At 41.2% G+C, this 27,995-nt stretch overlaps 1 protein-coding gene across 3 annotated transcripts; it reads right to left on the bottom strand.

The window, feature by feature from the left end:
- Positions 1-366: 366 nt before the first annotated feature.
- LOC132776465 (protein FAM118A) lies at positions 367-27,995 on the bottom strand. Of its 3 annotated transcripts, none has more exons than XM_067468918.1 (9): positions 27,951-27,995; positions 17,304-17,361; positions 14,775-15,027; positions 10,936-11,157; positions 10,021-10,149; positions 7,292-7,577; positions 5,877-5,909; positions 5,486-5,569; positions 367-3,297 (listed from the first exon to the last, which is right to left on the bottom strand). In XM_067468918.1, the coding sequence occupies exons 2-9, from the start codon at positions 17,348-17,350 to the stop codon at positions 3,254-3,256; spliced, it is 1,098 nt and encodes a 365-aa protein (XP_067325019.1). In that variant the 5' UTR covers positions 17,351-17,361; positions 27,951-27,995; the 3' UTR covers positions 367-3,253. The 3 variants fall into 3 exon arrangements, with proteins under 3 accessions (XP_067325019.1, XP_067325021.1, XP_067325020.1); XM_067468920.1 differs by lacking the exon at positions 27,951-27,995 and adding an exon at positions 26,232-26,377; XM_067468919.1 differs by lacking the exons at positions 14,775-15,027; positions 17,304-17,361; positions 27,951-27,995 and adding an exon at positions 26,232-26,384.

Here is a 27,995-nt window from a genome sequence, read left to right as displayed (position 1 = left end):
GTTTTCTGCTACCCTGGAAACTGGGACACGGAGCAATGGACTCAAATCACAGGAAAAGAACTTCTACTTAAACATTAGGAAGAATTTCCTGGTGGCAAGAGCTATTTGTCAGTGGAATATGCTGCCTCTGAGTGTGGTAGAGGCTCCTTTTTCCAGTGATTTTTAAGCAAAGGCTGGATGGTCATCTGTCAGGGATGCTTTGGTTGTGTGTTCCTGCATAGCGGGGGGGGGGGGGGACGGACAGGGGGACTGGATGGCTCGTGTGCTCTCCTCCAATTCTATGATTCTTCACTCAAGCCAACAAAAACACTGAAAACATTTTCTGTTTAATTTGAAATATATTTATTAAAATAGGAAAAAAATGAATTGCATTTAATATTTTATTTGTTCTATTTAAAAACCTTACAAAATATATAAACCATATGGCATTAGTATAAGAAAGAAAAGAACCGTTAGCATTCCACAAGTGCTTGTTTAAGAGCTAGAAGTGGTTTGATAACTACATTCTTCTTCTTTTTTTAGTTTTTTTTCTTGAAACAACATAAAGGGAAAAAGCATTTGGTTCACAGATATTATCTTTAAGTTTTCTCTTAGTAATATTTAGAATTGTAAACATGAAAATCCAGAATCCAAAATATCTACAGAAACAGCTTCATGGTGGTTCACGTGACAAACAGATATGTACGAAGTAGCACTGAGAATGATGGGCGATATTTCCAGTTTGCTTTGAGATCGGCTTGATCTTTCAAGATCTCAGAACTAGTTCTACATCATCACTGGCTACTTACTGTTCATTCTATGCTTAATTTGCCAGGCTTTAAGGAAGGAAGAGCCATGCAGAGAAAAGTACATTGGTAGGTTTGGCCTTCTGTTGGGTAGCAAATTACAAACCTCATTGTCATTGCTACTACCACCAAAATACGTCTTTTGAGTTTGGATTCCTTTGTACAATATATAATCCAACACTTTTAACCCTAACACTTTTAACAATTAATTTATCAGAAATAAATATTAAAAGGCAACCCCTTTTCAACAAATGGCAATTTTTTAAAAACCCATCAATCTACTGTTAGAATAAATGAGTTTCATACTTCAAATACTTGAGGTCCACCAATGACCAAAGCATGTGTGCCTCTTAAAGGGGAATATCCAAATTTTAAATTTTCTATTTGTCAGTGTTACCAATTTATTTTAACATTACTATCCTAGTACTATTAAATGCTCATTAATAGGCATTTAAATATATGCCACTTTACATTTATGGAATTCTTTCCATTTCAAACATAGAGGTGCTTTTCCCATTACAGAAAGTGGAATAATGGTCCATCCGCATTTAAATCTATCATTTCCCATGGCGCAGTGGGTTAAACCCCTGTGCCGGCAGGACTGAAGACCGACAGGTCGAAGGTTCGAATCTGAGGAGAGGCGGATGAGCTCCCTTTATCAGCTCCAGCTCCTCATGAGGGGACATGAGAGAACCCTCCCACAAGGATGATAAAAACATCAAATCATCTGGGCGTCCCCTGGGCAACGTCCTTGCAGACGGCCAATTCTCTCACACCAGAAACGACTTGCAGTTTCTCAAGTTGCTCCTGACACGGAAAAAAAATCCCATTTAACCTTCACATTATAAACAGTTTGTTGTTATTGTTGTTCTTTCGTTCAGTAGTTTCCGACTCTTCGTGACTTCATGGACCAGTGCATGCCGGAGCTCCGTGTCGGTCGTCACCACTCCCAGCTCCTTCAAGGTCAATCCAGTCACTTCCAGGATGCCATCCATCCATCTTGTCCTTGGTCGGCCCCTCTTCCTTATTCCTTCCATTTTCCCCAGCATAATTGTCTTCTCTAAGCTTTCCTTTCTTCTCATAATGTGGCCAAAGTACTTCATCTTGGCTCTACTATCCTTCCCTCCAATGAGCAGTCAGGCTTTATTTCTTGAAGTATGGACTGGTTGGATCTTCTCGCTGTCCAAGGAACTCTCAGAACTTTCCTCCAACACCAAAGTTCAAAAGCATCTCTGTTCCTTCACTCAGTCTTCCTTATGGTCCAGCTTTCACATCCATAAGTGACTATGGGAAATACCATTGTTTAACTATGTGGATCTTCGTTGCCAGTGTGATGTCTCTACTCTTCACTATTTTAACAAGATTGGTCATTGCTCTCCTCCTAAGAAGTAAGCGTCTCCTGATTTCCTGTCTGCAGTCTGCACTAATCTTTGCACCTGGAATTACAAAGTCTGTCACTGCCTCCATGTTTTCTCCCTCTATTTCCCAGTTGTCAATCATTCTTGTTGCCATAATCTTGGTTTTTTTGATGTTTAACTGCAACCCAGCTTTTGGGCTTTCTTCTTTCACCTTGATTAGAAGGCTCCGCAGCTCCTCCTCGCTTTCGGCTATCAAAGTGGTGTCATCTGCATATCTAAGGTTGTAAATGTTTCTTCCAGCAATTTTCACCCCAGCCTTGCATTCCTCAAGCTCCACACATCTCATGGTGTGTTCTGCATACAAGTTGAATAGGTTGGGTGAGCGTATACAACCTTGCTATACGCCTTTCTCAATCTTGAACCAGTCTGTTGTTCCATGGTCAGTCCTTACTGTTGCTCAGTAAGTCCTTACTGTTCCTCAGGAGAGAGATAAGGTGATTTGGTATGCCCATACCACCAAGAACTTGCCACAATTTATTATGATCCACACAGTCAAAGGCTTTAGAATAATCAATAAATCAGTTAAAATCTTTGAAAAAATTCATCACGCATTCACAGGAAGGAAGATTGTCAAATCAGTTCCATATAGCAGCATATGAAGTAAATTCTTTAGCAGTTCTCCAATTTTTTTTTTGCCCTTGGAAGAAAATCTTTGGATTCCATCCCATTCTTCTCATGCAGTTACTCTAATGGAAGATATTAAACACCCGTTCTGTTAGAAGAAGATATAGTCCTCTGTCTAACTGACACCAGGTGGAAAGATGATGCGTCAAGGAAATTCAAAGTAAAATGATATTTCCAAACCTCTTGCAATACTTTATCCCTGAGATAGCTAGGTTATACCAAGCCAGTCTTGGTTCAAAGTCACTTCTGCAGTTAACATATCCTGACCACATAGGAGTGTTACACATAGTTAGCCCATTTTCACAAGGATAGACGCTTCATCACATACTTAGTTAAACTTTAGCAGTTAAGGGCTTCCTCTATCCTCCACATGATTCTTCATGTTTTAAATAGATGGCACAGTCGCAGCATATAGTTGTTTTGAAGTCACATCCTCACATATTCACAAGGACCGGATTCTTCAGCAGTGTCTGTTTTAAAAACAAAACCGCTTTTTAGAAATAGTAGCTGATGCATAGAGGCAGGTCAGTGAAAATTAGAGTTGCAATAAGTACAAACAATGAATGTTTGAAAGCAATTGTTTCTCTGAAAAGCAGTTTTGCAAGCTTGAGCAAAAAACATTTTTTGGGATTTTTTGTTTGACACATTCACATTGCAAGACACAACACAATTCACATTGTAAGACTCACAATAGCAAACTATAGTGCAGATTATTAGTCCTGACAGCTAGAAAAAGGCTAGCCACACGTTCAAAACTATCCCAGGGAATGGGCCTGGTTCACACAGATGTGTCACAGTTCAGCCACAAACCTGATCTTGTAGAGAAAAATGGTTTTCAGTCTATCCGTAACTTTTAGTTATAGGCTTCTATGCCTATAGAGGGAAGTAAACCCTTCCAAGACCATTACAAGATCATTTGCTTTATGTTTTCCCCTTTTTAACCTCAGAGTACCATAAGATATTTTGAAAAATGAAAATCCCACTGTAATACAACAAAGTTTCTCCAACTCTCTACAGCAGAACTTTCCAAACTGAGTTGTGACATGTTCGTGGGTCAACTGCAGTGTGTGGTGTGTTACGCAAACGTAACAAGAAACCTCTGAGTCTATCTTATATAAATAAAAATGTAATGTTCATTTGTGGGATTAACATAATTCAAAAACCACTGGACGAATTGCTGCCAAATTTGGCCACAAGACACCTACTAACCCAAGGATTGATTTTGTCATTTGGGAGTTGTAGTTGCTGGAATTTATAGTTCACCTACAAACAAAGAGAATTCTGAACTCCACCAATGATGGAACTGAACCAAACGTGGCACACTGGACTGATAACTCTCCTAGAAATAAATTTCCCTTCCTAGATGTAGATTTATCTCATTTTTATTATTTATTTATTTATTTACAGCTTTTATATTCCGCCTTTCTCACCCTGCAGGGGACTCAGGGCGGATTACAGTGTACACATATATGGCAAACATTCAATGCCAATTTTTGACATACAAACATATACAGACATACATAGAGGCTATTTAACTTTTTCTGGTCGCCAGGGGAGCTGTCGCTTTCATTGTCCATCTGCGACGCTGATGAAGCACTTCCGCATTCCCCGCATGCTTCCCCGCTGGAATGCTTTGCTGGAGTCTTCTTTTTGGCCTCATAAATCAGTTAATTTAGCCTCCCCATACTTTAAGGTGGTACCTAATTTTCCTACTTGACAGATGCAACTGTCTTTTGGGTTGCAAAGGTCGACAACAGACTACACACAATTGGTTGGAAACCCACTCCAACCTGGGCTGGCTTTGAACTCATGACCTTTTGGTCAGAGTGATCTTAATGCAGCTGACACTCAGCCAGCTGCGCCACAATCCCGATGCTCTCACTTACTGTTGTCTCAGCCCCATTCTTAACTAGGAGTCTTTTGTAAGTTTGTAACTTGGGGACTACCTGTACATGTCAGGTTTTTTTTGTTTTTGTTTTTGTTTCCCACTTTCTGTGTGTTCCTGTTTCACTTATTTTAAATCATACTTAAAATAATGGGCCGGAGGTTAAGCAGAGCTGGTAAATTACCAGCAACTATAAGATCAACCAAAAGGTTGCAAGTTCGAAGCCCCAGGTCAGCGTGAGCAGCCGACTGTCAACCCTGCTCACTGTTTACCTAAGCAATTCGAAAACAGCTTTAGCTATAATTAGAGAAATTAAGTACTGCTAAAAGCGGGGGAGGTGTTTTGCAACACCATAAAGAAAGAAGACCAGAAAATGCTGGGCGACCAAAAGGAAGGAGGAAGTCTTGACGGCTCTTTATCATAGAGGATGGAGCGACAGCACCCCCTGTGGCTGGACTCGAGCCCAACCTTCCATAGCATCGAAAGAACACACCTCCTTTCTGTTTTGTCTGAATGTTTGCCATGTATGTGTACTGTGATCCGCCCTGAGTCCCCTTCGGGGTGAGAAGGGCAGAATATAAATAAAGTGTTGTTGTTGTTGTTGTTATTTGGCATTTAGAGTAATCAAATTATTTCACATTATTCTGCCCCCCCCCCCCCCAGCATCACATTGGCAAGATGCTTTGTGAGGGCATGTCATTGTGAATAACGTACAATTAAAGACACATTGAAAGTTCCTAAGACAAGTAAAAATAACTGTTGATAAGAATTACCATTATTGAGTTGCTTTGCTCTTTTATTTTGGTCACTGCCACTTTCTCCTAGCTTTCGCTTTGCACAGTCCGAACAAGATGCTCCTGGAAAGACAAACAAAGTTACAAATTGCACACATAATCAAACTAAACTTCCAGGACTTTGCTTCAGCTCTTCTGCTTTCATATAATATTGACACAAAAGCCCTTTTGCGATCAATTGACATCCACATAAGATATGGAGTGTCTCCCTGCCCCCCTTGGTCTGGGAAACATTCATGATTTTAGAATATCCATGGGAAGAGACCTTTGAATAAGGATAATTTTATAGAGAATTCTTATTTTAAGTGGTAACTTCTATTCTACATATTTTTATTACAAAATACAGGTATAAATTTAAAATATACTCAACCCAAAGGTGTTGTGCTGTCCACTCGATCTGTATCTGGGGAAAATAATGAAAAATAAGTGACCAATTAGATTGTCTAAATTTGATAGTAACAAAAGAAACTATTTTAAATGCACAAAATTAATATTGAAAAATAAGAACATGTGAGCATGGAAAGAAATACATTGAAATCACACAGACTATATTCACAGCAATCCTGTATACGTAGCTTGTAACAATTAGTAGAAAACTCTATAAATATGCAATCCATGGTGATAAAAGGGTTATCTGGAAAGTAAGCTTACAAGGCATGTAGCTCTTGCGGGGAATTTTCTCAGGGGAAGTTGGTATCACTGTCATGTAGCAGGAAGCCTGACTTGGCCACGGTGGTCCACGCTTTGGTTACATCCCGTTTAGACTACTGCAACGCTTTCTACGTGGAGTTGCCTCTGAAGACTGCCCGGAAGCTGCAGCTAGTCCAACGCTCGGCAGCCAGACTACTAATGGGTGCTGGGTACAGGGAGAACACCACTCCACTGTTACACCAGCTCCACTGGCTGCCAATTAGCTTCCGAGCACAATTCAAAGTGTTGGTGTTAACCTATAAAGCCCTAAACGACTCCGGCCCTGTTTACCTCTCCGAACGTATTCTCCCCTATGAACCATCAAGATTATTAAGATTGTCTGGAGAGGCCCTGCTCTCGGTCCCACCGGCCTCGCAAGCGCGTCTGGTAGGGACGAGGGACAGGGCCTTCTCGGTGGTGGCCCCTCGACTCTGGAACTCTCTCCCACTGGACATCAGAACCGCCCCGTCTATCCTGACATTTAGGAAACAGGTGAAGACCTGGTTATGGAGACAGGCATTCGACAAGTGAGCCAACACCCTGAGATATGGATGGAGGATGATTTTAGTGTGACGATTTTAGTGTGACAACTGACCATTATAGTTATTGAGTGTAATTGCTGTTTTAATGTTTTACTGTAATATGTATTATGATGTTTTATTGATTGTATGTGATATTATGGTTGGAAACCGGTCTGAGTCCCTCAAGAGAGGTGAGAAGGCCGGTATACAAAACTTTTAAATAAATAAATAAAATAAATAAGGTTAGCAAGTTTAACAGCTCAGCGGTTTAACACACTGCGACACTGGGGCCTTTGGCATAACCACATGTGTATTTATGCATAACCACATAAATACACATATGCACAAATATATACACACACATATACACACACAAAACACATATACACAAACTGGGCCACAGCAACGCATGGCGGGGGATGGCTTGTCAATAATAAATTTCTCGCAAAACAGATTTCCATGAACATAAAGCAATGGTTTTTATTCCTGAAAAATGCATAACCAAGAACTATGGATAAATGGAAGACAGTAAAAGTTGCCCTGACACAATATTTTTTGATACTGTACACAGTACCTGGACTCTTCTGTTTGCAGATCTGAGTTGTGAGACCTTGAACATACTCAGGGAAGCTTTCAAAGGAATCCCCATAAGAAACGACTTTTATGCCGTGTAAAAGCATGTCTGCCTGTAGTTTAAAAAAATGGTCCTCGTTTTCTTTGAGCACCAACATGTAATGTTCGAGATCCACTTTGTTTTTGACAGTATATAGAAAGAGGGCTTGAAATATCTGATCGCGCAAGGTCTCCCCACAGCCCAAAAACAAGAAAGATTTTGTCCGATACAGGTTTTGCAGAGTCTCCTGCAAGGAAAAGGAAAATTACAAGTCAAGGTATTTCAAGACATTTTAAAGTAGATGTGAGGAACATGAAACCTTGAAGAGGAAGCTGTTCTACGGCACCCCTGTGACCATGTTGCCTGGGGCTGATGGAAGCTGAAACCAGCAAGAGCTTGGGGTCTTCGGGTTTCCTACTCCAGTTACAACTGATTTGCTCTATATAACTTACATACATTGCATATGTTTTCACATATACATGTCAGCAAAAGGTAAACATAAAAATAGGACAAAGATCAGAAATGTGGTATGACCAGTTTTTAAAGTGCAGACAAACAAACTATGTAATTTCTACTCACATACAAGAAATGGCACAAGCCACTCACTAGGGGACATTCTATGCATATTACTAATGCAATCAGGACTTCATACAAAGTACACAAGTATAATTCTTTCCACCTATACAACAAAACTCTGCTCACATCTTCCCACTGTAAGCAAAGTGTAACAATAAAGATACACGCTGCCACCATTTAACCTTGATTTCTATAAACTGCTTTAAGCTTCTCCCACAGAGGCACACTTGAGTCAGTTGTTATGAACAAATAATGTTTATTTGAGAGACCCTGAACAATACAGGCACTAGTTTAGCGGTTGCAATATTGAATAAACGGAACTGTTTATTACTTTTAATAAACAGTTCAGCACTTAGTTTCAATAACTCTTCTCCACTCCCTCAAGAAACTAACAGGTTTTCCCTCTGTCTAGTATTCTTGAAACTCCATGCAGACAGTCCTTTCCTTCTGGATCTGTCTCTCCACTCCACTAGCTATACTATGTAATAGCTATAAATCTTCTAATTAACTAACTCTGCTGACTAACTGACCAATTTCTGGCTTTTCTAACTCTGTTCCTCCGACACACACTCCCTGACTCTCCTTCACACCAAAACCCAATCTCCAACTGAGCTGTCAGATTTTAAAATGCACCCTAAAAGGCATTTTTTTTCCTTTTCTCAAGTTAAGTTCTGCCCATTCTCTCTCAGCCAATCAGAAACTCCCCACATTTCCCTCCAGGCTGCTCCTAAGCACCGCCCCCTCTAGGAAATGAGTTTCTAAGATGGATGCCCCCAGGCACCCTCCTAAAATGGCTGCTGAAACTTCCTGGGCCTACTTTTCTGAGCTTACTCTGGGCTTTCCCTGGCCTAGAAAGTTAGGGAAGTCATCACACTGTGGGGCATGAAATTTTAAGCCACGAGCCTCACTAAAGTATTATTCATACTGTATATTAGGCTTGTGGATAATTTCGTTTGTAATTCGTATTTCAAATCAAATATGTTAAATTTGTGCATACAAAGTGATATTAAATATATGCAGAAAGAGGGGGTTAGAAATTTGGATCTCTCCCAAGGCCAGTTTAATTTTCAGTACAAGCATTAAGCAGCCTGCGGGCTGATATGGGCGGGATATAAGTGATGTAAATAAATAAATAAATAAATAAACTTTGGTAAAGCCAAGAAAACATAAAATGCTTTAAAAACCAATCCTTTTTCTTTGGCCCAATTGCCATACGGAAGGCACTGTGGGTGGGACTAGCAAAGTTAATAGGAGGGAGACTGAGAACACGGCCATCTTAAATATAGTTTGGGAAGGTGAGGCCTCCTGTGACAGAAAATGCAAAAGACCCTGCCCTAAACTACATTTCTCAGAATTCAATGCTCAGCATTGGCCTGCAGCAGCCATTTAGAGTCAGTCTAATAATAATAATAAATAAAATTATTGAATCTGCAAAGAGGTCTAAAGTAAGTAAGTAATAGTATAAATCTGTGTTAAGTTGAAGTTATGTGGTTGTGTGTCTTAAAGACAGAGAGACATTCAAGGCGACTGATGTTGTCGCATTTTGGGGGGGGGGGGGTGGAATTGTCTTTGTCTAAACTTAAAAAAAAAAAACCAAAATCTGTAGATGTGTGAATTTTTCTGAAACTTCTGGGGATTGATGCCCTGGTTAACTTGTCCATTGTATATAAAATTCAAATAGATAGCTCTAGTGGTTTTTTTAAAGTTGTTTATAAAAAAGGTTGAACATTCCCCAAAACTCAGTGAATAAGTAAAATGTTCTGAAATTTGGAGGGCTAACAGAGATAAATATGTTCTACAATTGTAGCAAGTTTCACTTCAATGTTTTAATTATGTGCATATGTGATTACTATAAAGAAATAGTAACAAAAGTCTGTTACATTATAGTAATTAATTTATCACTGTATACTTTAGAAACACTTAAGAAACAAAGCACCAGCACCCCCCAGTTTTGTAAGTACATTCAAACCATTTTAATAGATCACAAATGCTTACTGTATATCTATCTGATCCTATCACTCCAGTTCCCACTAGAATCTACATTAAAAGCATTGCTAATTTTCAGGTTGTGTGGCCTGCAAGAAAATAGTTTTCTGATCTCAAGGTTCACATACCATCACCTCGGCATCTTGAGTAACATCTCTATATCCCGAAGGATCCAACACCATTCCACAGGGGTCAGTATACAAGCCATGAATGTGAAGAACTCCATATTGGACGTGTCCCTTTGCCCACTGGAGAACCTAAAAAAAAGCCAAACAGTGTGTTAATACTGCCACATACTGTGAAGCAGGAGGTCAAACTTCAAAAGAATGATTTTTTTTCAACTGTGTTATATGCTCTCTTCAGTGTTTTAAAGTCATACAAATCTGAACAGAAATGCCCCACCTCAAAACTAGACCACACCATTTTATTGGCAATTTATCATGAGGAATATGTATCCGGACTTTGCATGGATACAGGAAATCACAGATAGTAGCTGTTGCACTCTAGAACAGGAATAATCCTCTGACTTTAAACACCACACGTTGAATAGGAAAAACAATCCTTTTATTGAAGATAAGTAAAAAGCAGCAAAGTAAAAAAGCACTTTAAAGAAATAGGTAAATCCAATTAGGTAAGAAGATAAGCAGGAACAAATTAGTCCAAGGTAGAGTTCAGCAAAGTCCATAAAAGCAAAGTCCACACATCTCTAATATAATCTAGAAAATCAGGAATACATTGATCCAAGGCTTGGGTAAGTAATCAGTAAATCCAGGAATCAAAACCATGAAACAAGAAGGATATTAGCATGAATCGTCAAAGCAAGGCTTCCATGAAACAAGGACAAGAACTTATTGTAAAGGATGCTTCATCTGACTACACATCCCAAATTGGAGACTTTTACCCCTCATTAGCTAGGACACTAGCGGTCAGAAATTGGTTTCTCTTTAGCTGAAATTCTCTTACAGTGTTAAATGATGTATGTTTTCTAAACAGAGAGTGGAGATGGACAATTTCGCAAAGCATATTTATCAGTCTTATCATACCTGGTCCTTATCTTTCAAGTCAAGAGATACCATGGGCTTATTTTGTTGCTGACCAAAAATTTCGAGTAAGTTATCATAGTTGGTGGTAAGCACCATTGTGCCTCTCTCCATGAGTCGGAGGATTGCCTGCAGGAGAACAGGATTCTGAATGTGTTGCTCCAAGTTATCAAAGACCTCCATTAGGCAGTCCTGGAAAAAGTTAGGCTTGGCATCTCCTGTGCGCTGGGGAGAAAAATAATAACATCACCACAGAGAAATAAAAGCTTTAGTAAAAGTACTAAAAAATGTAAGCAAAGTTTTACTAAACCTTGAAGCCACCAAATGCATAGCTGTCTTAACACTGAGCAGTCCTATAGAGTTTTAGCCTAGTTTCCAAGCTCATACCTCGTGAAGTCTGACTTGCTTACATCCAGACTGGACTACTGCAATGCACTCTACATGGGACTGCCCTTGAAGACGGCCTGGAAGTTTCAACTGGTACAACGGGCAGCAGCCAGGCTCCTTACTGGAGCAAACTATAGGGAGCATACAACGCCCCTATTAAAACAGCTTCCTTGGCTGCCGATAAGTTGCTGATCAAATTCAAGGTGCAGGTTATGACCTATAAAGCCCTAAATGGTTCGGGCCCCACCTATCTTCACGATCGCATCTCCTTCTATGAACTCTAAGATCTTCTGGGGAGACCCTCCTTTCGCTCCCACCGCCGTCACAAGAATGGTTGGTGGGGACGAGAGAGAGGGCCTTCTCGGTGGTGGCCCCCCACCTTTAGAATGCCCTTCCAAGGAAAATAAGACAGGCCCCATCCCTCCCCTCCTTTCGTAAGAGCTTGAAGACCTGGTGGTTTCAACAAGCCTTTGAGAATGACCAGTTCTAGTCCAGCCCAAACATTGTTGAATATGGCCTTGCACTCTTACCTATTACCCCAGTCATCCCTCTAATAGGCCCTGGAAATGAGCAGCCACAGACCTGTACCGGCTATTGCCATTAGCCTGTTACAGCACTGTACTTAATTCCCGCCCCCCTCATATTTTGAGTTTGCACTAGCCTTGGCTCGGCTTTTTAATTGCTCTGAATAGGAAGGATTATTTTTAATATACATGTGTTATTGTGATAATTGTATGCTTATGTTGTTTTGTTAATTTTCTGTTATGCTGTTTACTTTGCATGTTTCGGTGATGTTACTTGGAAACCGCCCTGAGTCCCCCTCAGGGAGACAGAGAGATATATAAATAAAGTTTTATTATTATTATCATCATCATCTAAAAGCCTTTGTGGTACAAATGTGCATACAAGCATACGAGTGTATACATTGGCTTTTATATATACTGAAGATACACATGTTAATTCCACTAGGGATCACAGAAATGGCTTAGAGGGCCATATGGAGCTTATGAGCTACAGTTTGCCAAACACAGTTCTGTACCAAGAAGTCTCTGATGTTTTGGGCTTGCCAAACAAGTAAGTTCTCTAAGTCTTTGATCATTTCAGGCTGTAACTGTATGCCTGGCTTACTTCCTTGTATATCTTATTTAGGGTTAAACACTACTATTTTGGGATGTCTTTTTGATACAAAAAACCCTGTAAATATGCACAAGATTAAAAATCCGGTGAAAGAAAAATTCCCATATCGCCGCTTTCTGCCACCCACAGCTTCAAACAGCCAGAAGTAATCCTACTAAGACATCTCTTGGACTGAGTATGTATTTACAGTCAACCAGGATCATGAGGACTGGGTTTTGACAGCTGAGCGCAGCCCGCTGGGATTTCACATGAATGCAGAATGCCTCTGAACACAAACAACCAAGATCCAGGAAGACATGTGTGAACTCCTGATCTCTGTCTACAAAGGAGAACACGTTTCCCAAATAATAATAAAAAAACTCTCTCAACTTTTTTGGACAATAGCTCAACAGCCTGAAAGCTGGATACTTGCATGCAAGCAAATTTAAATCACAGCTAGAGTGATTTTCAGAGGGACTCAAGGAAATAAATCTCTAAAATCTCTGGCTCAATGACAACTTTATTTCAACTGGCTTGGCGATGATGTGTTGCATTTCCCAATTTGGGGATCTTATTTATTTATTTATTTATTTATTTACGACATTTATATGCCGCCCTTCTCACCCCGAAGGGGACTCAGAGCGGCTTACAAGTCATAAGTACATACAACATACAACATACTACATAATACATAACTAGCATAGTACTATTACATCATTCATAAAACTAGTACTACATAATATTACATTATTGCTAGGGGAGGGGCGCTGATGTCACAGGGGACAAGATCTTCCCTTTTTCATGTGTGAAAACAACCAAAGCAGTAATTAAAAATGACAACTCATCTGCCCTTTCATGCCACCTGTATAGCACCATAAAAACATGTTCCCTAGATACCATTTTTGATAACTCTACGTGATATTATGGGAATTCAAAATATTGTCATATATTGTCCAAAAAATAATAATCCATTACAGTGATTGATTTTACAGAATTGTACAAAAGTCAATATAATTTATACTTTTATCTGAAGTCTGGGGAAGTGCGACTATTTAATGAATAGTATTATTTTTAAATTTTATATATTCATATTAATATTATTATTATTATCTTTATTTGTACCCCGCTAGCATCTCCCGAAGGACTCGATGCGGCTTACAAAGGCCAAGGCCTCAAAACACAACATAACAATACAACACCTAAAGCAAATTAAAACAGTTAAAGCAATATTAAACAACAAGCAATAAACAATACATCAAGACACAATAAAACTGGGTCGGGCCAGAGTAATGGGTAGAAGGTTAAAAGTACTGATGTGACAGGTGATATGTAAGGATTATAGGGCAAGTGCAGTGTGCGGTGTGCAGCGATCTTAATTCTAATAAAGTGCTTCTGGGACTTGTTATTGGAGATTCCTATTCTGGCAAGGCACATCGGAACAGCCATGTCTTCAAGTTCTTTCTAAAGACTGCCAATGTAGGGGCCTGTCTAAGGTCTTTGGGGAGGGTGTTCCAGAGTCGGAGGGCCACCACAGAAAAGGCCCTGTCACGTGTCCCCACCAAATGCACCTGTGACGCAGGTGGAATCAAGAGCAGGGCCTCTCCGGATGAACGAAGTGAACGCGTGGGTTCATAAATGGAGATGCGGTCACGCAGGTAGGATGGTCCCAAACCGTTTAGGGCTTTGTAGGTAAGCACCTGCACCTTAAATTGGGCTCGGAAGATAAACGGCAGCCAGTGGAGCTCCTTGAACGGGAGGGTTGACCTCTCTCTGTAAGGGGCCCCAGTTAACATCCTGGCCGCTGCCCGTTGGACCAGTTGGAATTTCTGAGCTGTTTTCAAGGGCAGCCCCATGGTTTTATATTGTTGTTTATTGATATTGTGGCATTGAATTGTTGCCTATGTTAGCCGCCCTGACGCCCCACCCCACCCCGGGAAGTTGAGAAGGGCGGAGTAGGAATGCTATAAATCTATAGAAATAAAAATGTAATGTTCGTTTGTGCTACTCACAAAACTCAAAAACCACTGGGGCAATTGGCACCAAATTTGGACACGATACACCTAACAACCCAATTTATGTTCTCCACTCAAAAAATAAACAATAACTGGAAAGAACTTACCCCCACAAGGCTAAATGCCTATATAGAGCCTGTGTTAAAAGAACCCGTCCCCCGCCCCTCGCTCCTGAACAAGGGAAAAAAACCCAACCGCTGAGTGGTCCAGTGGTTTTTGAGTTATGTTAATCCCACAAATAAAACATTACATTTTTATTTATATAGATTGACACATCCGGAATAGCATTTATTCAGAATCACTGCAAAGCAATAAACATACACTTACTGGTGACATCTTTCGAATGAGGTCATGGGCAACCACAAGCAAATCTCTTTCCTTGACCACTTTCTTCTGGAATTCAGCCACATCTCCTGGATGCAACACTTCCAGCTGGTCGGCTGCTTCAATGACGGCCTCAATGCAGCTCCGCCAAGAGCAAAGGGCTGGAATTCCGGGTGCCACCGCTGCGCTCACGCCAGTTCCAATTACCAACAGGAGCTCCTGGGGTTGTCTCCGTATAAGGCTTTTTAAAAATTTCCTAGACAGCAGACACCAAGCAGAAAATCTACCTTTGGTCATGCTGAACATACCTATATTCAATCAAGTAATTATTTTATTTGGCTAACAGGTTAAAAAACATTTGGTCAATGACAAGAATGGGCAGTGTTAGAATAATGTTTTTGAAAAACAGTTTAATTAATTTAGAGGAGGATTTCTGCTGATGAGGATTGAAAAATTAGCAGGATACTGGTGATAAGGAAAAGCATGACTAGTTGTTCTGTGTCGAGTCAGCATTTTAATTCCATTCCTAGTTGACTGCAGAAAAGAAGTCTTGTGGGTGCACAGTTTGGACTGGCTGGCAAACTGTAGTCAAAAATCAAAACTTTTCTGATTTCACTATTACGACAAAATTGCTCATCGTACAACACTCCTTCTTCACTTGCAGCACAGAGCCTGCAGGCTCCCATCCCATGACGTAGATCTACTTCCAGTATGGCTCTGTGGTGCAAGTGAAGAGGGAGTGTCGTAGGCACTGTGGCTGCAACAGGGAGGCTTCCCGTGTTGCATAGGCAACAATAGGGGGAAGCTGGGCAGCGGATACTTCCCCCATTGGATGGGGTGAGGGGAAGCTGGCCAATACGAGGCATAGGTTCTGCAGGTCCCACCGGAATCACCACTTGTTGTTGTTCATTCATTCAGTCGCTTCCAACTCTTTGTGACCTCATGAACCAGCCCACGCCAGAGCTCCCTGTCGGCCATCACCACCCCCAGCTCCTTCAAGGTCAAGGCAGTCACTTCAAGGATACCATCCATCCATCTTCACAACACACAACTCTGTGTGTTTATGAGTCCTCCGTAAATACCCTGCTCCTATTTTACCTCATTACACTTTTTAATTGTCTTATCCTTTACATGCGGCCCGCCCATTGTTATCGTTATTGTGACTGTGCTTATTAGAATGTTATTTTATTACTGTTTTTTTTTTAAAAAATGATGATGTTGTTATTCGCTGTTTATGTTTTGATTTTATTGCTGTAATAAGTTGTCCGGGCTTGGCCTCATGTAAGCCACTCCGAGTCCCCATCAGGGAGATGGTGGCGGGGTATAAATAAAGATTATTATTATTATTATTATTATTATTATTATTATTAATAATAATAATAATAATCTTTGTTATCTTGCCCTTGGCCAGCCCCTCTTCCTTTTTCCTTCCTTTTTCCCCAGCTTTCCAGTCTTCTCATGATGTGGCCAAAATACTTCATCTTTGCCTCTACTATCCTTCCCTCCAATGAGCAGTCGGGCTTTATTTCCTGAAGTATGGACTGGTTGGAATTTCTCGCAGTCCAAGGCACTCTCAGAACTTTCCTCCAACACCACAGTTCAAAAGGACCTATCTTCCTTTGCTTAGCCTTCCCTATGGTCCAGCTCTCACATCAATAGGTGACTACAGGGAATACGATTGCTTTTACTATGTGGATCTTCGTTGCCAATGTGATGTCTCTACTCTTCACTATTTTATCGAGATTGGTCATTGCTCTCCTCCCAAGAAGTAAGTGTCTTTTGATTTCCTGGCGGCACTCTGTGGGGATCACCACAGTGTGTGGCAAATCCCAGTCTTGATGTGATGAGATCCTTAGTCTTTTCACTGGGGTTGAGACTATTTACAGAGATATAGCTCATGCAGACCTTTATGTGTCTGCTGCTACATGCCCTTTGGATGTGAGTGAATTTGGACACCTTTTGCAACCTTGATCCTTTTGAATACGTTCTTTTGAAAGCACGTGTCCACTGTATCTTAATGTCTCTGATAAGCATATGTAGACCAGGGCTGGAAATGTGTGATTCTCCAGATGTTGCTGAAGTATAGCCCTCATGATCCAATACCACTGACTCTATTGAGCAGGGCAATATGTAGAAGGCCCTAAATTCCCAACACCTGACTTATTCATTCAGTCACCTCAGCATGCTAGAAGGAGTGTTTGGACTTGTTTTCACTGTACACCACTAAAGGTAGCCAGAGTGGGCACCTCTGCAGCTACTGGGTTAGATGTCAAATGGATTTCCATCTGGCCCTATAGAAAATAATGGACTGCTTTTGCATTTCTGTTTTGGTTGCCATTGAGACTAACTAGTCTGTCCAACCAACAGTAATAGTAAGGGGGGGGGGGGGGAGAATAGGTGGTTTTGGTAGCATTACACAACTTATTCATAGGGTTTTTTTATTTGTATGTCAAAAAAACCCCCTACAAAATAGCAACAAGCATGACTCACATAGAGTTTGAAAATGCATATCATTGATCAGCTTGTTTTTACCTTGATTTTTGTTCACTTCGATTTGTTGTCCTTTCAGCTGAATCCATGTCTCCCACTCCTGTGAAATAAGAATACAGGTAGACTTTAACTGATCAACAAAGAAGACAATTTTAAAAATTTGGCACATCAACTGGACTAATCCCATGTATGCATACCATTACTCTGGAGACTGAATGCTAGGTACTAGGCCTGGGTAACAACGGAAAAAATTGTTTCTAAAATCGATTTGTATTTGGGGGTTTTTTTTGTTTCGATATTTAAAATAATTACAACATTTTCCTTTTAAAAAGTTCGATATTTACGAAATTTCGTAAATGGTAAAAAATTAACGAATCGATTTCCGAAACAATAACGAATCGATTCGTTAATGGCGGACGCGACCGCAAAATACGCTAAAAAACCTCCAAAAACTTCTGAAGCTTCCCTCTCCCTCTGTTCTTGATTGTTGGTGTGATATTATAATTTTTTTTTCACTAATTAAACCATAAAACTGGCCCAGACATGCGGAAATAATAACGAAACGACCTCAGAACAATAACGAAACGAATACAATAACGAAATACGAAGCATTTACAAAACGTGTTTAAAAATTCGTTTTTTTAAATAATTGCTCCAGAATGGTTCGTTATCGTTTTGTAATTGGAAAAATTAACGAATTATTAACGAAACCGCCCAGGCCTACTAGGTACCTCTGTAGAGACTCAGCTGTAGTCAGAAAAATGAATGTGATGGAAATTATTGAACTGTGCAAAAAGACCCCTGAGATTATGGCAAATTTAAAGAATGAAACAAAGTCTCATTTATGTGTAGGCAAATACCAAAACAGCAGACCTACTACTATGTTCAACTGCTGTATTTATATTTTTACCATATGTTAATTGCTACTAGTATCATTGTTAGCACTGGGACTGTGGCACAGCTGGCTGGGAGTCAGCTGCATTAGATCACTACTGACTGAAAGGTCATGATTTCGAAGCCAGTCCGGGTCAGAGTGAGCTTCCGACCATTGTGTAGCTCGCTGTCTACCTTTGCAGCCGAAAGACTGTTGCATCTGTCAAGTAGGAAATTTAGGGACCGCTTATGCAGGGAGGCTAATTTAACTCATTTATGACACCATAAAAATATCCAGCAAGCATGTAAAGAATGAGGAAAGTACTCCATCAGTGTCACAAATGGACGGTGAAGCAACAGCTCCCCTGGTGGCCAGAATACCCTCATGAAGCTGGAATGTTAAATAGTCTCTGTGTGTCTGTCTATATATGTTGTGTGCCTATGGCATTGAATGTTTGCCATGTATATGTACATTGTAATCTGCCCTGCACAGTGAGAAGGGTGGAATATAAATACTATAAATAAATAAAAAATAATTGTTAAGGCTTTGGTCTTAATTGGGAGGTAGCAATGGGAAAACATTATATCCTGGACCAGTGTTTCTCAACCTGGGAGTCAGGACCTCTGGGGGGGGGGGGGGGTCGTGAGGGAATGTCAGAGGGGTCACCAAAGATCATTAGAAAACACAGTATTTTCTGTTGGCCATGGGGGTTCTGTGTGGGAAGTTTGGCCCAATATTATCATTGGTGAGGTTCAGAATGCTCTTTGATTATAAGTGAACTAAAAATCCCAGCAACTACAACTCCCAAATATCTATTTTCCCCAAACTCCACCAGTGTTTACATTTGGACATTGAGTATTCGTGCCATGTTTGACCCAGATCCATCATTGTTTGAGTCCACAGTGCTCTCTGGATCTAGGTGAACTACAACTCCAAAACTCAAGGTCAATGCCCACCAAACTCTTTCAGTATTTTCTGTTGGCCGTGAGAGTTCTGTGTGCAAAGTTCAATTCCATCATTGGTGGAGCTCAGAATGCTCTTTGATTGTAGGTGAACCATAAATCCCAGAAATACAGCTCCCAAACGACAAAATCAATCTCCCCAACCCCCCCCCCCAGTACTCAAATTTGAGCATATTGTATATTTGTGCCAAATTTGGTCCAGTGAATGAAAATACATCTTGCACATCAGATATTTACATTACAATTCATAACGGTAGCAAAATTACAGTTGTGAAGTAGTGACGAAAATAATTTTATGGTTGGGGGTCACCACAACATGAGGAACGGTATTAAGGGGTCGCAGCATTAGCAAGGTTGAGAATCACTGTCCTAGACTATTTCTTAGACTGGAGACTCCTGGCACTAGCAACTGAAGGACACTGGGCCGCTGTCATGGGGGAAGGGCTCCAGAGACTGCTGAGAATATGCTGAATAAGCGGTCCCTAAATTGGAAGTTTGGAGCTTACAAGGTTGTTCTTATATTGTACACTTTGTGTTCCTGCTATATGAAAATGCCTTGAAAATGTGGGGTTCACATTTTGCTGCACTGACAGTTCTATTCAAGTCTTTGGTGAAGTCTTTCCACAAAGAAGAGCCTGGGCTCATAAGAAAAGTTGGGTCATCTATACTCTTCTGATGTTGCTGCAACACCCAATTTTTCTGGTCTGGCTATACTGTCAGAAGTGATTCAGGCTATGTGGGGAAAAGGTCACAAGTCAAAAAGCATGACTCCTAAGATGGGGAAGAGGCAGAATGCAGATGCCCATATCAGTTTGGCCTTTGTGATGTACAAATACAATCAGACACGTTGCCATGTTATTTATGTGAATGGCACAGAAACAAAACAAAACAAACCCAGAGGAAAAGTGTTCCTGCCATACATCAAGGGAACCACTGATCGCATAGGAAAGCTGATGAGGAAACACAACATACAAACAATCTACAAACCCACCAAGAAAATCCAACAAATGCTACGTTCAGAAAAGGACAAGAGGGATCCTCTCACCTCTGCAGGAGTCTACCATATACCATGCAGCTGTGGACAAGTCTACATAGGGACCACCAAACGCGGCGCCCAAACACGAATCAAGGAACATGAAAGGCACTGCAGACTACTCCAACCAGAGAAATCAGCCATAGCAGAGCACCTGATGAACCAACCTGGACACAGCATTTTATTTGAGAACACAAAAATGCTGGACCACTCTCACAACCACCATGTCAGACTACACAGAGAAGCCATTGAAATCCACAAACATGTGGACAATTTCAACAGAAAGGAAGAAACCATGAAAATGAACAAAATCTGGCTACCAGTATTAAAAAATTCTAAAATTAAAACAGCAGAGAGAAAAACAGGCAGGGACATCTAAGCACCTTTCATTAAGAGTTTGCTCCAGGCACAGTCAGCCCATTGTATGCTAATCAAGGTGGTCAGTTGAAAAGATTCACACCTAGCCCAACTTACAAAAGCCTTTTGTCTCACCCTGGTCAGTCCACAGATATATAAACCCCCTTTTTCCCAGCTCCAGCAGACCTCTGAGGAAGCCTGCCATAGATGCAGGCGAAACGTCAAGAGAAATGCCTCTAGAACATGGCCATATAGCCCGAAAAAACCCACAAGAACTGAGTGATTCCGGCCATGAAAGCCTTCGACAATACACAAAACAAACCTGTTTACTACTGGCACATTAAATTTTATATTATTACATTTGGTCCCGTCATAGGTTTTTTAAATGCTTGTGTGTTACTGTTATTGTTCATTTCTTGTTTATGTGATTTATATTGTTTTGTATTGGTTGTTTTTGTTATTGCTTTTGTTTACTGATGTACTGTGGGCTCGGCCTCATGTAAGCCGCACCGAGTCCCTTGGGGAGATGGTAGTGGGGTATAAATAAAGTAGGTGAACTACTTTTTGTACTTTTCCTTTAAAAAATTAGATTACTGTAATGGCACTAGACCCTGTCTTATTCTAAAAGCTGAGCAGGGTCTACTTAATAGTTATTACTTGAATGGGAGATTGTCAATGTTCCCAGATGCTGTAGGCTATATTTCAGAGGAAGGAACTGGAAAAATCACCTCTGAGTATTCCTTGCCTAAGAAAACCCTATAAAATAAATGGGGTTACGATGAATCATCAGGCAACTTGAAGATACATATTCATACAAACACATTAAATAAACTACAAGCCAATATCACATACCTAAATACTAAATATGTGGATGCTACCAATCCCACATCATCTTGGCCAAGATGAAGTACTTTGGCCACATCATGAGAAGAAAGGAAAGCTTAGAGAAGACAATGATGCTGGGGAAAATGGAAGGAAAAAGGAAGAGGGGCCGACCAAGGGCAAGATGGATGGATTGCATCCCTGAAGTGACTGGATTGACCTTGAAGGAGCTGGGGTGGTGACGACCGACAGGGAGCTCTGGCGTGGGCTGGTCCATGAGATCACGAAGAGTCAGAAACGACTGAAGGAATGAACAACAACAACCCATCCCACACAATAATTTTTAAGTATGTGCCTGATGAAGAAGCCATTTGAAAGTTAGTATTTTATCCCTTTTGACTGATCCAATAAAGGTGGTGTTTTGGATTTTTAAAATAATACTAAATATCAATCAAAACCAAAACTGTGCCTTTACGTTTTTGTGTTAATTGAACTACTGACAGCCAGGTTACAAATGGTACTAAATTTTAACTACAAATATCTAGTAGAGATTTGTTTAGATTACTACATTGTGTTTGTGTACATCTTTGTGCCTTCATGTCAGCGGTTGACTGATGGCAACCCATGTATTTCATAGGATTTTCTTAGACAAGCAACAGAGTTAGTGAGTTTTCGGAGAGTGACTATGTACCTCCTTTCTGTCGTTCCTCCCACAATGTTGTACTTTTACTGTATTTCTCTCCACTTATGTGAAAGCCTGTTCTTCACTACTTCGTCTCCAACAAGTTTATCCCTTACAAACATTTCCCTTTTCATTTTCTCATCCAGCGTTTTTATCGTTTCATGTTATACACGTGGCCCGCTCACTATGATTGATTTCTCATTGCATTGTTTTGTTTTTATTGTATTCCTATGCTTTATTTATCTTATTGTGATTTTAATTTTGTTGTTTGGTTTTATTTTATTGTATTTTGTTGTAATTGTATTTCTGGGCTTGGCCTCATGTAAGCGGTCCCGAGTCCCCTTTGGGGAGATGGTGGTGGGGTATAAATTATTATTATTATTATTATTATTATTATTATTATTGCCAATTTCTGCAATATAATCTACAGCACCTTGTATTGTCAGTGATCTCCCATCCAAGTATTAACCAGGACTGAACCTGCTTAGCTTACAAGAACAGACAGAATTGACTCCTTTAGTGTAATTGGGCCCTCGCCCATCCTTTAAGAAGGGACATGACACAGGAGCTACTCTGACTTGGCAACTAAAAATAGAAGACATTAGCACTGCTATTTTGACCAATGATGACAGCCTGTTATTTGACCTCGGGTAGTGCTCTTTGGCATCCGGATGCCCAGTCCTGCTGTTACTGTTAACATGGCTAAGATTTCTCAAAGGAAAACTAGAAACTACATCTGAAGAAAGAGTAAATAATCCAGCAGCCACATGCAGACAACCAGTGCTTTACAACCCAGCCGGACAGATGGAATTTATGGCTTAAGATCAGGATTTTCCATGATTTCAGAGTTCAAACAATAACAAGAATATACTAAACAGAAGACGAGCTAACACACTCTGGAGAAAGATAGACCTGATATCACGTTGAGGAATACAACCTCAGGAAAAGCAAATAAAAGACCATTTGGAGAAGAATTGTGCTAAGAACAAGATGCTTATGATCTGTTTTTTGTGTGTTCGGGACTTATTTCTATTCCCAAAAGAAGGCAGTTAAAATCTGGTACATAAGCATCTTTCAGAGTTTGTAGTAAAAAGAAAATTAATTTACTACATCTGGCCCGGCCATAAGGTTTTAAATTCTCTGTGATATTGTTTATATGTAAGTTATATTAATTGTACTGTTTTGCTTGCTGTTTTGTTTTTACTGATGTGTTGTAGGGCTTGGCCTCATGTAAGCTGCCCTAAGTCCCTTTGGGGAGATGGTGGTGGGGTATAAATAAATTATTATTATTATTATTATTATTATTATTATTATTATTATTACTACACAAGGAGGATAAAGGCACAGTAAATACCGTCGGCAGTGTCCGGGAGGGCTTTTGCACAATTGAGACTCGTGCGCCAACTGCAACCTTACCTCGCAAAGGCTGATCTAGCCGGGGTGGTCCATGCCTTGGTCACCTCTAGATTGGACTACTGTAATGCGCTCAACATGGGGCTGCCCTTGAAAACGGCTCGGAAATTTCAGCTAGTCCAACGGGCGGCGGCCAGGATGTTAACTGGTGCTCCTTACAGAGAGAGGTCAACCCTCCTGTTCAAGGAGCTCCATTGGCTGCCGTTCATTTTCCGGACCCAGTTCAAGGTGCAGGTGCTCACCTACAAAGCCCTAAACGGTTTGGGACCTGCCTACCTGCGTGACCGCATCTCTGTTTATGAACCTGCACGCTCCCTTCATTCATCCGGAGAGACCCTGCTCACGATCCCACCTGCGTCGCAAGAGCGGTTGGTGGGGACGAGGGACAGGGCCTTCTCTGTGGTGGCCCCCCGACTCTGGAACGCCCTCCCCAAGGACATCAGACAAGCCCCAATGTTGGCAGTCTTTAGGAAGAGCTTGAAGACCTGGCTATTCCGGTGTGCATTTCCAGAATAGGAAACACCAGCAACACATCCCAGAAGCACTTTATTAGAGATTTAAGATTGTCCGCACATGGCACTTACCCAAAAATCCTTATATTTCACTCGGCATACTCAGCACTTTTAATCTGTACCCATTATACTTGGCCCGGCCTTAGTTTTACTGTGTTATGGTGTATTGTTTTTACTGTTTACTGTCTATTGCTTTAATATTTTAATATTTTGATTTGCTTTATGGGGTATGTGTATTGTTATACTGTTGTTTTATTGAGGCCTTGGCCTTGTAAGCTGCATCGAGTCCTTCGGGAGATGTTAGCGGGGTACAAATAAAGTTAATAAATAATAAATAATAAATATAACAAGGAAGAACTGCCCGTAATTATTCTGCAACACAAATAAGCTTACTACAGATATTTTTTCTTACCGAGTTTCATGCATATTACTAACAAACTATTCACTGCCCTGGCTCAACAATATGTGTATACCTTTTGGTATGGCTATGTTATCTATCATTCCCCAGAAAATCAAAGGCAGAAATTCAACAGGGACAGATGCTGCCAGAAATACTCCGCCAGTAAAACCCTGTAATGGTGTCACTATAGGTTAGAAGCAAATTGAAGACAAACAATAGCAATTACACCAAGATATATTAACCCTGGGCCCTTCCACACAGCCACATATCCCACAATATCTGCTTTGAACTGGGTTGCAGGAGTCCACACTGCCATATATTCCAGTCCAAAGCAGAAAATGTGGGATTTTGTGAAAGGGGCTTCATATAATCAAGATCAAAGCAGAAAACCTGGGATCAGTTCCTGGGATATAAGGCCCACGGCAAGAAGATGTGAAGACCAGACTTAAAAGTCAGAGGGCAGTATTTCTCCTCTCTTTGTTATAGAAAATATATAGAATATATATGTGTGTATATATATATAGAATATATGTGTGTGTGTGTGTGTGTGTGTGTGGTCTGTTTGTTTTGAGTGACATCATAACTCAAAATCCACTTGACGAATTGCCGCCAAATTTGTACACAAGACACCTAGTAACCAAAGGAGTGACCATCACTCAAAAATTGATTTTGTAATTTGGGAGTTGTTGTTGCTGGGATTTATAGTTCACCTACAATCAAAGAGCATTTTGAACTCCACAAACAATGGAATTGAACCACACTTGGCACACAGAACTCCCATGACCAACAGAAAATATTGGAAGGGTTTGGTGGGCATTGACCTTGAGTTTTGGAGTTGTCGTTCACCTACCTCCAGAGAGTACTGTGGACTCAAACAAGGATGGATCAGGACCAAACTTGGCATGAATACTCAATATACCCAAATATAAATACTGGTGGAGTTCGGGGGAAATACACCTTGACTTTTCGGAGTTGTAGTTCCTGGGATTTATAGTTCATCTACAATCAAAGAGCAATCTCAACGCCACCAATGATAGAATTGGGCCAGATTTCCCACATAGAACCCCCTTGACTAACAGAAAATACTTTTGTTTTCTGATGGGCTTTGATGACCCTCTGACACCCCCTTACGACCCCCGAAGGGGTCCCGACCCCCAGGTTGAATAACACTGGATTAATGGGCTGCTAATTGAGAATGCTCAATGTTAAGTATTAATGTTAATGCTTAATGTTAATGGAGCCCCTGGTGGCGCAGTGGGTTAAAGCACTGAGCTGCTGAGCTTGTTGATCGAAAGGTCGCAGGTTCGATTCCGGGGAGCGGCGTGAGCTTCCGCTGTCAGCCCTAGCTTCTGCCAACCTAGCAGTTTGAAAACATGCAGATGTGAGTAGATCAATAGGTACTGCTCCGGCGGGAAGGTAACGGCGCTCCATGCAGTCATGCTGGCCACATGACCTTGGAGGTGTCTACGGACAACGCTGGCTCTTCGGCTTAGAAATGGAGATGAGCACCACACTCCAGAGTCAGACATGACTGGACTTAATGTCAAGGGACTACCTTTACCTTTACCTAATGTTAAGGTAAAGGTATGGGTAAGGAAAGGAAAGGAAAAAGGAATCGAGAAAGGAAAGGAAAGGAAAAAGGAAAGGGGAATAGAGAAAGGAAAGGAAAGGAAGGGAAAGGAAGGAGGCTCTCTGGGACCAAAGCAATGGGGTTTTTGCCTCTCCCCAAGGACGGAAAGGGCAGGAGAAGCTCAACGGACACGGCCTCCAGCTTAGCCTGAGAAATGGGTCAAATCCTGCAAAGCCTCCCTTCCTGCCTGGATTGCAGATCAGATCGAGAGCGCTGGCTCCCTTCCTTCCCTCCTTCCTTCCTTCCTTCCTTCCTTCCTTCCTTCTTCCGCCCGCCTCCCTTTACCTGGCCCCGCTGGCGGCTGCTCTTCCTCGGCCGGCTCCAGCCAGCGAGAGGACCGCAACTCCTCCTCTTCCTCCGAGGCTGGCGACAGTGTGAGAGAGAGCCTCCTGTCTGTCTCGAGGAGCCGCTGCACGCCCAAAGCATCCTCAGGTCCCAAAGCAGGCCAATTGCGCGCGCCGCTGGCCAGCCCCAGTCAAGCGGGGGTCGCTGACCAATCCGGGCAGCCGCATCTCGGAAGCTAAGCCCCGATTGGTTGGCTGCCTGGATTGTTATTCTTCTGCTCGCTTGGGTACCCGAGGATATTTGGAAGAGACCTCACTACCCAGAGGGCCCAGAGAAAGACATTACTAGCATAAGCTTTCAAAAATGTTTACACTAGAGATGTCTTTCCCTTAATCTCAAAAGTACTGCTAGACTCCTTTATATTTTTTTCTGTTCAAACTGACTGCCAGGCTATCAAATGCTAATCAAGGTGGTCACTTGAAACATTCACACCTAGCTCCAGCAGACAAGAGTCCTTTGTCCCACTCTGGTCTTTCCACAGATATATAAACCCATTTTCCTAGTTCCAACAGACCTCACAACCTCTGAGGATGCTTGCCATAGATGCAGGCGAAACGTCAGGAGACAATGCTCTAGAACAGGGGTCCTCAAACTAAGGCCCGGGGGCCAGATGCAGCCCTCCAAGGTCATTTATCCGGCCCTCGCTCAGGGTCAACCTAAGTCTGAAACGACTTGAAAGAACAACAACAACAACAATCCTATCTCATCAGCCAAAAGCAGGCCCACACTTCCCATTGAAATATTAATAAGCTTATATTTATTAAAATTGTTCTTCATGTTAATTATTGTATTGTTTTAGTGTTTTTGCATTACAAATAAGATATGTGCAGTGTGCATAGGAATTCATGCATGTTTTTTTTTTCAAATTATAATCCGGCCCTCCAACAGTTTGAGGTACAGTGACCTGGCCCTCTGTTTAAAAGGTTTGTGGACCCCTGCTCTAGAACATGGCCATATAGCCCGAAAAAACCTACAACAACCCAGTCAGTTTTTTAGTGGAACAGAATGCATAAGGTTGTGGGTCAACTACAACTCACATTGTGCCAGGTTAAGCCCGAGAAACTCCATCAGTACTTAAAGTTTGTCATTTTGGGCAAGTATGCTCTGGATGCGTCATCGGTGGTACAAAATGCTTTACTAATAATATCTATCTAAATAAAAATGTAATGTTCGTTTGTGCGATTAACAGAACTCAAAAACCACTGGATGAATTGACACCAAATTTGGACACAAGACATCTCTCAGGCCAACGAGTGACCACCACTCATAAAAACACTGAAAAACACAGCAGAAGGGACTAAAAAAGCCAAAAAAACCAAAAAAAATCATTACAACGCACTCCATGCCACACTGTACATCCTGGTGCGGTTTGGAGAAGGATGCACCATGAATGATGGGACTTGCCATACCTGCACTCCCTTTCTGAGACCATTACATCTGCCAACAATGATAGATCAGGACCATAATTCACACAGAGAGCCCACATGACCCACTCTACATCCTGGTGCGGTTTGGAAGAATTTGGATATGGATGATGGGACTTGAAGTAACTTCACTCACTTCCTGAGAGCACTGAGACCCTCGCCAATAACTGTTCAACATCCTACTGCAGTTTGGAGGAGGATGGACCATGAATGATGGGACTGTAGTGAATCATACCTTGTAGGCCGAAGCCAAAGCCTTTAGAGACAGTGAGCCGGCCTC

The sequence above is a fragment of the Anolis sagrei genome, chromosome 5 (assembly GCF_037176765.1).
Source record: "Anolis sagrei isolate rAnoSag1 chromosome 5, rAnoSag1.mat, whole genome shotgun sequence".
NCBI classification, from domain to species: Eukaryota; Metazoa; Chordata; class Lepidosauria; order Squamata; family Dactyloidae; genus Anolis; species Anolis sagrei.
The sequence above is the reverse complement of the archived record's forward strand: the minus strand, read 5'-3'. Positions and strand labels throughout refer to the sequence as shown.